The 12,147-nt window shown below is 41.5% G+C and overlaps 1 protein-coding gene across 2 annotated transcripts in view; it reads left to right on the forward strand.

Moving 5' to 3' along the window:
* Positions 1-12,147, forward strand: part of TLL2 (tolloid like 2) — an 83,321-nt gene that overhangs the window by 64,961 nt on the left and 6,213 nt on the right. For both annotated transcript variants that reach the window (XM_062496140.1, XM_062496141.1), the window contains 5 exons: positions 939-1,055; positions 4,471-4,616; positions 5,580-5,775; positions 9,069-9,194; positions 10,947-11,107. In XM_062496140.1, coding sequence (XP_062352124.1) covers positions 939-1,055; positions 4,471-4,616; positions 5,580-5,775; positions 9,069-9,194; positions 10,947-11,107 — 746 coding nt within the window. The remainder of the gene's footprint in view (positions 1-938; positions 1,056-4,470; positions 4,617-5,579; positions 5,776-9,068; positions 9,195-10,946; positions 11,108-12,147) is intronic.

The following is a 12,147-nucleotide window of genomic DNA, read 5'->3' on the forward strand; positions in this document are numbered from 1 at the left end:
ATTCAGCCCAAAGAACTGCTCTTTGCTTCTGTCAGATTCCAATTGAGATTCAGTTGGACAGAGTGCCAAGACCATGGTGAATTCAGTGTATAGCCCTGCTGGTGTCAGCTGAAGTGGAAAACCGTGTTTGCTCTGTGCAAGCTCCTGACCCAAGTGCAGGTCCCTGCCTGTAAGTGTATGCTTGGTGCTTGCTCTGTTTCTGTGAGGAGCTTATGGCTTCAATAGAGGAGCACCAAATTTGGTTTGTTGAGCTTGTCCAGGCTGCAGATGCTATCTGCAGCTGTTCTAGTTCAGGATTCATTCCTACTGGCAAACTTTTGGAGTTTACCAGTGCTGGTACATGCCAGAGAGCTCAAAGCTGGGGGAATCATGGAGCAAAATTGCTCCTGGTCTCTTTCTCTTGAAAGAAACTAAATTACTGCAGAAGCTTAACTGGGATTTGTTGAACAGATAATAAGTTGGGTTTTTTTTCTCATGGCCATGTCCTGCCCTTGGTTTGACTTGGAGTGTTTGCTCTTGGATGAAGTGCTGAAGGAGTTTTCAAGGCTTAGCAGGTGGAAAGAATATTCCCTAATGCCACATCTCTCAAAGGACAGGGGGATGCTTCCCCTCCATGATAGCTCATTTGCTCTATTCTATGATCACAACAAGATCTCTTTTAAATTTACCTGGGCGATAGAGGCTTCATTCATAATTATTGGTTCTGCTCCCAGCTGAAGAGAACTTTAATTCACTTAATAATGGAAAATATGAATTAAGGAAGGGGGGACACAGAAATTTATTCGAAAGCACAATTAATGGGAGTGAAAGAGTGTTTCACACAAGCACACTCCTTTAACAAAAGACTCCTTGCTCTCCAGACTTGCAGGTGCCCGTTAATGCTGTGCTGTCTCTCGGGAGACTATAGAGATCTTTATTATCTCTTTCCTGCCTTCTAGGTAGATTTTGTGGTGACAAGGTTCCTGAACCAGTAATCTCCACAGACAGCAGGCTGTGGATCGAGTTCCGGAGCAGCAGTAACATCCTGGGCAAAGGCTTCTTTGTGGTCTATGAAGGTACAGCCCTGCACTAGAAGTCTGCATCGTATGGGGCCGATGGAGCAGGATGCAGGGGTTTTATGGGATCAGCAGGAGTTCTGCTGCACTGTGTGGTTAGATACAGCCATGCTCTTGTTTTTATGGGAATTGGGCAGATTTTGTGGCTTGTTTCAGTAGACAAGACGTGGATTTTTCCAACTAGATTGTCACATTTTGGGGGGCACAACAAGATGGGAACACAAAGCAATATCTTCCGTATTTCAGCCAGGCTGTGTTTTTGCTCTAACCAGCCCCTGCAAGCAGCAGTGTGCAGAGCAAGAGTTTCTTTATTTTAACAGGCAAAGTTCTGTTTGGGGTCATACATTTTATATCACTTAATACAGATTGTCTTGGGGTGTTTTTGATTGGTTGGTTGGGGTTTTATTCTCAAATTCAAAGATTGTTCTTTTGTTTCTCCTTTGTACATTTTACTTACAGAAAATTGGAAATTAGCATGTCAGATCTTCTACAGGTCAGGTATTTTAGAAACTTACATGGCACTGAGATGATGAAACCACTTCAGAGGAAGAACAATACTACCACAGTCATTAAAAATCAGTAACTTCCCTTTTCCATATATGCTTGGGTTGGTTTTTTTTCAGTAATGGTTCTAAAATGTATTAAAAGCCCTCATTGTTTTCTGGGCAGCAAGCATTTTTCTTAGAAATACCAGTGTTGTCAACAGTATTGAGGTTGCATCATCTTCTTTCTTCAGCCACAGAAACAAGCATAATACTGGAAGCCCAGTACCCAAGTGTCCCATAAACTCATGAATAATGATACTAACAGAGGGAAGTGAAGCAAACATGGGACTGTTGGGGAAGTGCAAATAAAGCATATGAGGATTTCACAGCAGTTTGGGACTAACAAATCTGTTTCACAGGAGAAATATCTGGTTTCTGCAGGAATTGTTGCCCCAGAGACAGAGGTAGCTTGCCTGATGTTGGGTTTTTTTAACATCTCTCCTGAAAAGCAGCTGTTGCCTGGACCATGTGGTTTGTAACACCCCCTTTATGGTAGTTTGTTGGAATTAGAAGTGATCAAATTAGCATGCATGGCATCATCCTTCATATTGCTAAATGGTACTGGGAGAAAAATTATTTTACATTGGTTGCATTCCAAAGTCACTTTGTGAAGTGACTTTGTTTTTCCCTTGACAATTTCCCGTATTTCCTGTTGATTAATAAATGATCCCTAAACATTCAGTGAATATGAGCTTGCTTAACTTAACTTCTGAATAGCGCAGCTGAAGGTGGAATGTGCATCTACTGGTCAAACAAACTCCAAGTTCGTATTTTCCTGCCTCTTCAAGAGTAGCTTTTTATATAACCCTTTCCTGCAAGAAATTTCCCATTGTAAGACTGTGAATTCCATGGCTGTGCCTGACAGGAAGCATGGAGTATGACTGGTGTAAACTAGCTTGTGCTACAGACACAGTGATAGCCCATTGCACAGTTCCATTCTTATCTCTGGGTGATGAAGGGAATGCTTAAGCATTGGATATCTCAGCCTCCTCTTGTCAGAACAGTGGGTAGAGAGATTATCTTCATGTCTCTCCATAATTTATTTGCTGAAGTAGGATATTTTTTAAAAATCTCTTTAATCCCTATTTCCCTCTTAAACAAGTTCTGATAATGTCTGGTTTCTTTTGCCCTTTGCAAAGAGGCCTGCTCAGCTGTTTTGTGACTTCTGTGCTTAGGCAATAAAGGTAGTTTTTATTTCCAGGAGGGATTGTATATAAGTGTTTAATTTTCTATCATTTTTTGTCCAAAATCTTTCTCTGTTGCCATTAGTTCCCCTTTTTCTTTTGAACTCCTTGCTCAAATTTAGCACTGCTTCTCTGTCTTCTGCTTTAGTGACAGTGCATATGAGTGGTCATATATCTGAACCTTTCCAGTAACTGTGGGTGAGAACTGAGTTTTGGATTTGGGTTCCTCCAAGTCTTAGCCCTAAAGTTTTCAGAAGATGGGAGGAAAGAGGCAGAAGCATGCAGCCACATGATGGTAGAATTACTTGATCCTAAATGAGAGTTTATGTAGTGAAAGTGTTCTCTTAGTTCAGTCATTCTGTTCCTTTTCTTTCATGAGATTTAAGATGGGAAGATGGTGGTGGTTTTGCCCTGCAGCCCGGCTGACAGCCCCAAATTTGCCATCACTATCATCTTCTTAGGCTCCACCAGCAGATATTCTTTCCATTCTGCAGTAAGGCTCTTCCAAGCATAGTTGATGCTCATCTGTATGTCAGTGTGAACTTCTGCAGTGGACAGAGAAAATATTTGTTGGCTGTCAGTTTCATGGCTCTTAGAAAAGAAAGTCCTTTGCTCTTGTAGTCTTCTTTCTGTTAGGTGGGGGAGACAGTTCTTTGAAGGGTCCTTCAGAGGTTTTCTCAAGCACCACTTGTAGCTCTGAATGTATGAACTCAGATTGCAATCTAAATTGTACTCTGCAGCTGAATTTTTGGGTGCAACTTTTTGGTGGTGCTTTGGCACTGATTCTGTAAGAAAGAAGTTAGCTGCACTAATGAAGCAGTGCTTTTAACTTGGTTGCACTAGCAGCTCACAGTGTAAGACCAAGACGGTGTTACCCAATGCAAGCAATTTGCAGGACACTTCATGGAGATCCATATCTGATTTGCTAATGCAATGCCTCGAGGGGAGAATCCCAGGGTGAGGAAGGTTCATATCTGGCAGGTGTCATTGCAGTACCATCTCTCTTGTACTTTCTGCTGGTGCTTTTTGTTTCCTGGACTTGAGGCACAGCCAAAACATTCATGTGTTCTGTGGATGTGTGCTGTGCATCTTGGATAACAGAGGTTTTAGCCTGTGATCTTACTTTCATTTCTTACATAGTCTTGCAGACAATTTTGCTGAACTGCTGTTGTCTTCAAGATCTTTGCTAGTTTTGTATTAAACTGGATTTCCATTAAATTTTATATTTTAGTATTTAAACTTAGTCTTATATTTGGCACTAAAACTTAATCTTTCATGCACAGCAGCCTGTTGGTCTGGTGGTGATCAGCTCAAGTTGTGCTTGTTAATATTGCCATCGTGTGGCTGGATTAGATTTGCAACTTCCCCCCTTCCCACACCCTCCCCATGCCCTCCCCGTTGCTTTTCTTTGTTTTTAGTGCTGGTAGCAGGTTTCAAGCAGAAGGTGAGCAGGAGGATGAATGACACAACCCAATGAGCTCACCTTCTGAGGACATTAGCACGGCAAGATAGGAGACACTGTCATATGACAAAATGTTAGATATGTAAAACCATCCATGTCTTGTGTGTTGTATTTGTATAGCAAGCACTACTGAAACAGATTTGATGAGAAAGATGTGTATGGAGCGGGCTGGACCTATAGAGAAACTTACAATCTTGTGGGTTTGCTGTTTGTTTTTTATGAAGCTATTTGTGGTGGAGAAATACACAAAGATGCTGGCCAGATCCAATCTCCCAATTACCCAGATGACTACAGACCTTCCAAAGAGTGTATCTGGAAGATCACAGTTTCTGAGGGTTTTCACATAGGAATCACATTCCAAGCCTTTGAGGTGAGAAACATCATTGCATATTGTATTGCAGGTATTATTTTGCCTCTACAAACCCTTTAAAATCAAGAATAAAGTAGTGGTGGTAATAATAATAATAATAATAATTATTATTATTATTATTTTAAAATTTTTTGAGTACTTCACAGTATCATTTACTTTATAAGATATTTGCTGATAGATTTTGATTTTTGAAGTTTAAAATATGCTGTGTTTTCAAAAACTGTTGCTCTAGACAGAAGGAATTAGAAGGGACTCAAGAGCATTGGTGATGTTAGATAGGGACTCATGAGTTTGTGACGTTTCACTCTGGTCAAATGGAAGTAAATGGTTGCAATCCAGGCAAAAAAAGCCCCTCTTGTTGCTGTCACTGGGACTTGTCAGATTGCAGGATGTGACTCCCCAAAGAGACATCGTGTTCCCAGATGGCAGACAGACATTGAAGAGCTCACAAAAAGTTTTCTTCTACTGGTTATAGGCTGTCTTACCCTCTTAGCTACATGCCAGTGATCACTCTCTGCTTATTGATGTCAAGTCACAGACAGGAGTGGAAAGGACCTTGGCTGGTGCATAAATCTCATCTATCCCACAGGTTCCTTTGACTTGTGTGCACTCACCATGCTTCTCCTGTGAAGGGCTGACACCACTACCTCCTCACAGCTATTCCTTGAACCTTTATGTTTGTAGTTCTGCTCTGTTTCTTACAGCTTCTCTTGCAGAAGCAGTTTGTAGATAGTCAGGATCTGGGTTTCACCGCAGGATAGCCACAAAGGAGTGGCAGAACTGAGATGTGCCTAGGCTCAAGTGCAGTTTGAACTGCAGAAGAGCTCAGTGGCAGCCACAGTAAGTACTTAATTGTGGCCAATTGTCTGGGGAGCTGGTCTGAGGACAAGGTCTAACTGTGTTACTTAGCCTGGCTGGAAGAGCCCTTACTGGTGGGGTACAGGCACAGTTTTCCTGTTGCAGATTGAGTGGCATGATGCGTGCTCCTACGACTACCTGGAGATCCGGGATGGCCTCACTGAGCAGAGCCCACTCATCGGCCACTTCTGTGGCTACGAGAAGCCAGAAGACATCAAATCCAGTTCAAACAAAGTATGGATGAAGTTTACATCTGATGCAACCATCAATAAAGCAGGCTTTGCAGCAAATTTCTTTAAAGGTATGTGATCTAATACCTCTCACAGTCAAAGCTGGGGACAATTCATCCCTTAAGCTACTGCCATCTACAAATGAATTCATTCTATCTATCAATTCACACATTATCATTCTCTTTACTTGTACTTAGGATTTGTTTGTACAATTTGTTTGCAAATATCAAATTTATGTACAAATTGCTTTGAGAGTGTAGAGGGGGTTGATGCTGAGGCAGGAACACCTCCTCCCTGATTAGGACAGAAATCAACTCTGCTGGTGTCAGCATAAATGTTGCACAGTTGGATGGAATGTCACCTCCATTTAGCCGTGCCAGAGGACACTGAAATTTTCAAATAAGTACTAACACTGCACCAAGAGTGTTAAAAACAGCTCTCTGCTTAAGTTTTATTCTAAAAGAAACCTCTGGAGAGAGGGTAAATCTAAATGCAAGTAGTGTCCCAGTAAAATAATACTGAGACCTTTAGGAAACAAATGTGTTCCTAAACTGAGATTCTCTTCAGAAAGGTATAAGACTAAATTTTTTTCATTTCTTCTTTATTTTTTTAAGAGCTGGACCCTAGAAATGGTCGTTTACCAGCATCCTGATGACTTGATAGAGGCAAGAACCAAATATCTAACTGCTTGGGAAAATACCTGTGGAGCTGCTGGGGAGCAGAGAGTCAGTCATGCTTGTCTTAGGTTCAGTGGCACTTGTACAGAAATAATGGTTATAATGCCAAATTTGGATTGCATAAGTCCTTTATTTATTTCTACCTTAACTTCTGTCTCGTGTTAAGGGTGTCATGGTCCATTTAGGTTTCTCAAATTTTCAGGAGAATGTATACCATGAATAAAACTTTATTTCATCAATTTAAGACTTCAACAAACAAACATGTCAGGGCTCAATCCCCTTGGCTCAGACTAGTCTATCCTGTGAATTCACTTATTCACCATTCAAGGCACAAAATGTCATAACTTATAACCCATAATTCTTAAACCATGTACTTAAATGCAAAAAGAAAAAAAGGTAAATAAAGTTTAATTCACAGATTATATTGGCCTGTAAATTTGAGAGGCCTTAATGGACTGTGACAAAGGGTGATTGAAAGATCACTGGCAAATACTGTGACATTTGATCACAGTCTCTGGACAGCTCTCACAGTACCTAGATTTCCTTGTTTAAATTTCTTAGGTTCCATAAAGGCACAGAGAATACTTCTTCCTAAAGATATTTTGGCTCCTTTCAGGAGTGAACAGTGCAGGCTGATTGTGAAAGAGATATCTTTCAGAGATTAGGATTGCATGGAGACACAGCAAGTCATTCTATAAAATTTGAGTTTCACCTACGAGGTTGTCGGGGAAGAAAGTTGTACCTGAACTTGAAGTTCTTTCTCTGTTGATACAGATAGTCAGAAATAAATTTGTTTATTTTTTTTAATGTAAAATTGTGTGAACTTGTACACTAATACAATTGGAGACACAGGTATTTTCTGTGGAGTTTTTCTTGGCAGACTAGCTCTTTCAGTGTCTGCTCAGATTTCTCATGTTTGAAGCAGAAACCATGTAGTTTGTAGATGGTTAGAGCATTTTTAAGTTCATGCCAGTAAGTTCAGCTGAGGAGCAAAGTGGTTTTCCTTGAACCAGGCATCACAGTAGTCATAGCAGCACAATTTCTAGCCAGCTTGCATTGTGGGCAGAGCTGATGTCTGCGTGCAAAAGCTGTGTAGACACGTGTGCAGGCTCCATGTGGAGTTTCAAGCTGGAATCTGAAGTCTGCAGTCTCTACCAGCAGGATTGTGACAAGCAGGCACTCTATGAGCAAAGGGAGCAAATCAGATGGCTCTGCAGGCACTCTTCAGACTGCTTCTCGTAGCTGATTGAGCAATGGGTAAGCCGTGCCTTAATGAATTATGAAAGGAATAGAACTTCAAATAAATGTCTTACAACACTGAAACAAAATAACTTAGCCTAAAAGATCAGAGTTAAGGATGGAATTGAATGCTATGCTTTGTGAGAACATGGCAATGATAGTGTCTAAGTTTTCAGAGAAAATAAACCTGCATTCAGTTTAGAGAGGGTAAGCCATTGGTCACACCCAAGATGTATTGCCAGGAAGATATGGAGAGCAATTGCCTCATGTCCACCCAGTCAGGTATATCTCATGGAATATCTCCAGGATTGTTCTTGGTTAGTTGTCTTCAATTTGACAACAAATTGTTTGTATCAGTGAAACCTATTTTTAAATGGTTGAAGTGTTAGTTCATCTACCTGGAGTAGGGGAGAAGAATGAGGAGGAGCAGCAGGGTAATGTACTGCCTGTGGCTCCCCATCCCCTCCTGCCCCTGTACAGCCATGGCTTTGCTGAAGGGGTTGAGTGTAACTTGTAGGGGTACAAGTCAGGGGGAGAGGGGAGCTTGAAGTGAAGCTGAGCCAGGAAAGGGAAGCAGAAAGATGTTTTCTGTAAGTGTTTGAATGTATTTGTTTCCCATTTTTGTTTCTCCATACCTAAACCAGCACTCAGATATTTGTATTAATTGGCAGTAAATTAAATTAAATTCCCCAAAATTGAGTAATTTGTGGGCAATTTGTCTGTCTCAACCCAGGACTTTCTTGCTCTTATTCTTCCTGTTTTCTTCCTCATTCCATGGGAGTGGCAGGCCAGGGAGTGAACCAACAGCTAGGTGGGAATTTGGCTGCCAGCTGAGGCTAACCCATCACAGCCATGTTAATAAAATCATCTGTTAAGGGATGCATGTGGGATCAGGCATCAGGGTGAGAAGCCAGTGGCTATCATCTTTATATTAAAATGTTAGTTCAGGTGGTTGAGACATGATTGAAGAACCTGACTTCAAAGTCTAGGGTAGCAAGAGCTCATGTGCCTGTGAAAAGGCAGAACTACTTGCATGTCCTGCCAGCTTCCATGGGGTATGACCTCTCTCAGCTCCATCACTGTGTGTGCCATAATGGGTTGGTACCTGGTAGCTCAAGTTACTCAAGAGCGTGAGGAATTCAAAACAAACAAAACAAAGCCCGAAATAAAGGTGTATGAGAACAAAAGGCAGTGAAGTCTTTCCAGGAGACAGTGTTTTCCTGCTTGTGTCTAGAAGCAGCACTGTTGCCCAGTAGCAGTAGTGGTAGTCCTATATGGTTCTGGTGTTGGAGTGTTTCGGCACCTGTGAGCTTTGCTGCAGTGCCTGCTCCACTGTCTTGGCTCAGCAGCCAGTGCTCTCTTCCTTCTGTCCAGAAGGGTTGCATGAGGAATGTCAGGGTGTTTGGATGGTCAGGAAAGTGCAACTTGCTCTGGTTTTCTTCTGACAGAGATGGATGAATGTTCCCTGCCGGACAATGGTGGGTGTGAGCAGCACTGTGAGAACACACTGGGCAGTTACAAATGCACCTGTGAGCCTGGCTATGAGTTGACAGCTGATAAAAGGAGCTGTGAAGGTAAGTAGCCTACAGATTGAGCCATCTGACTGTAGGATAAGTAATACAGCTAAAAATGGAATTGAACAGTCTTGGAAGTGATTTTCCTTGCCCTTGCATCCTCTTTATTTCACTTTATTTACCCCAGTTGAGTTTTTTTTTTTTAACATCTTCCATTGAAAAACAAGTTTTGGTTTAAAAAAACCTGAAAATACTCTGATTTGTACTGCTCAACATCCCTAAAACCAGTTGTCCTTCATGACCAGAGATTGCTGTTCAGACCAGATGTCCCACAGTGCAACAACATAAGGGAAGTAGGCATTACAACCTAACCACTGAGTCCCCCAAAAGTGTTTAAATCTTATGCTGAATTTATTTGTTTTTCAAAAAGGAATTTACTTCATATAATAAAATATGAATGTTTTGTCTGCATGCAAAACAGGCTTTTCCATACTGAGAAGAATTTTCCTCCCTTCCTCTTTTATGGAGGAAAAAAAAACCCATGTCTATTACAGAAGCTGTTTGTGTCAGCTTTCTAGAGAGTTAATCTCATGCAACAAGTGTTGCTTCTACCAGCAATACAGCTGTTGGTGTACTGAGAATCCATCCATTGTTCTTGTCTTAAAACTCTGTCAGAACATTTAGGGAGCTCCACATGCTATCACTGGTGTTCTCAGCATATCCTGGTTTGCCCTGACTTCTGCTTTTGTCAAACTGTTTGGGTAAGAGTGCTGTGTACTTGGTGAGGACAATCAGGTGTGTGCAAAAGGCTTTTGAAAGCTTTTTTTTCCTTTTTTTTAAAAGTTATTTCTTGCAATTTTAGCAAACCAGTTGCTAAGTTGCTTTATTTTGGCAGGATTTTTAACCTCCAGGATTTTTAACCTCAGGATTTTTAACTCTTAACGTCCTATTTTAAACTTCATTTGTGGGGAAAACAGGATAGTCTTTGAAACTGTAGCAGTATACATCAGAATAAATGGCTTTTTTTCCTCCAAAACCACTTGCTTGCTATTCTATTTATATTGAAGCTGCTCCCTTGGGTTAGTCCTCTTAATGCAAAATGGTGCTGGGAACAAGACACAGAAGGCTTTTATCCCTGTGGGTTTTGAAGATGCAGCCATCTCATTGTTCTCAAGAAACAGCAAGAAGAAAAATAGAAAAAAAATTGCTTTGTTGCAAATAGAATTTTGCAGCAAATTGTAGTTTATTCCTTTGAGGTAACAGCCCTGCCCTCCCACAAGTGGATGAAGCTGAGATGCCTTAAATTTTTAAAGGAAATGGGATAATAAAGCTAAGTCTTGTCTTTGCCTTCAACTTTCCCTTTGGAAGATGCAGTCCAAATATGATAAACCATTGAAGATTTGACAGGAATGTCTTCCCTAGGCTTCCATTATCTTGTAATTATTCAATTACTGATAAACTTTCAATAGTAAGGTTTGTAGCACTGACTGTAGGTGGATTTACCTAGCTGGCTTTTATAACTGTGGCAAGTGAACTGGTTCACAGTAAGGCCAAAGATAGATATTAAAAAGGAAATTAGTCCCACATGGTGGCTCTCAGGGCCATAGCCTTGCTGGGTGTGTTTGACTGGTGATTTACAGCAGGTGGACTTTCTGTCTTCACACTTCCCAGCATTTTAAGCCTGTTCTGGAGGCTGGGATTTGAAATGTGCCACCAACCAGCTTCTGGTTCATTTGCTAGTTAACACTGTGGCCCAGTCTGTGTGTCTGAACAGAACCAAGTAAAACTTGTGTTCATTTATTGCCTCTCCAGCTGCCTGTGGGGGCTTCATCACCAAGCTCAATGGGACCATTACTAGCCCTGGATGGCCCAAGGAATATCCTACTAACAAAAACTGCGTCTGGCAGGTGGTAGCTCCAGCCCAGTACCGGATCTCTCTGCAGTTCGAAGTGTTTGAGCTGGAAGGCAATGATGTACGTAACCAGTCCCTGCATCTCAGAGGTGGGACTACTGGCTAAATCAGAACTGGATAAATCCTTGGGGTACAAGGAAGAGGAGGCTCTGTCTTACTGGTGGAGCTTCTGGTTATTTTCCCACCCTCGACATAATTACCAATAACAGTGACTGTTCTCCTTGAAGTTTGGATGTGCTTTCTCTGTAGAGTGGAAGGATTAAAGCTGTTTTATTATAAGTGGGTGCAATGGTTTAACCCAATCTGGCAACTAAGCACCACACCACTGCTCACTCACTTTCCCCCAGTGGAATGGGGGAGAGAATCAGAAAGTGACAGAAACTTCTTCCCTCTAATCACCCCCATTTTATATACTGGGTAGGATGTGCTGTGGTATGGAATATCCGTTTGATCAGTGAGGATCAGATGTCCTGGCCATGTCCCCTCCCAGCTCCCTGAGCACTCTCAGCCTCCTCACTGGTGGAGCAGTACAAGAAGCAAAAGGCCTTAACTCTATGCAACTCCTGCTCAGCGATAACAAAATAGCTTGATATTATCAACCCTTTTCCCAGCACAAATCCAAAATACAGCCCCGTACCAGTTACTGTGAAGAAAATGAAATCTACCCCAGCCAAAACCAGCACAATGGGCTTCTTTTCTTTACTAGTTTTGCATAATTATAGGTATTTTCCATCCCTAATAGATGTCCAACCTCGTACCTCCCCAGTGCTCCTTTTGCAGGAAAACAGTTGGAAATGAACAACGAAGTAGAGTTCTTCAAGGATAAAGGAAATAACAGGAAAAGAGTCTGTTCTCTGCTGTGCATAGTGGAGTTTGAACAAAGCATTCAGGTCGGAGTTTCACTACTGTAAATGGGAGCAGTGGCACTTCCATAATTCAGGAGGCTGCTAAAGTTCATTCAACACTGTCAGGTTCTTGGATAAGGTGGAAATAATTACTTTTGCTAAATTCAGTGGAACCTTTGCTGTTCTGAAAAATACACCCATGCTTTAAGATCAGGGCAGCAAGCAGAGGGGTGAGAAAACTGACAGAGGAGATTTT

This window comes from Cinclus cinclus, chromosome 7 (genome assembly GCF_963662255.1).
Source record: "Cinclus cinclus chromosome 7, bCinCin1.1, whole genome shotgun sequence".
Lineage (NCBI taxonomy): Eukaryota > Metazoa > Chordata > Aves > Passeriformes > Cinclidae > Cinclus > Cinclus cinclus.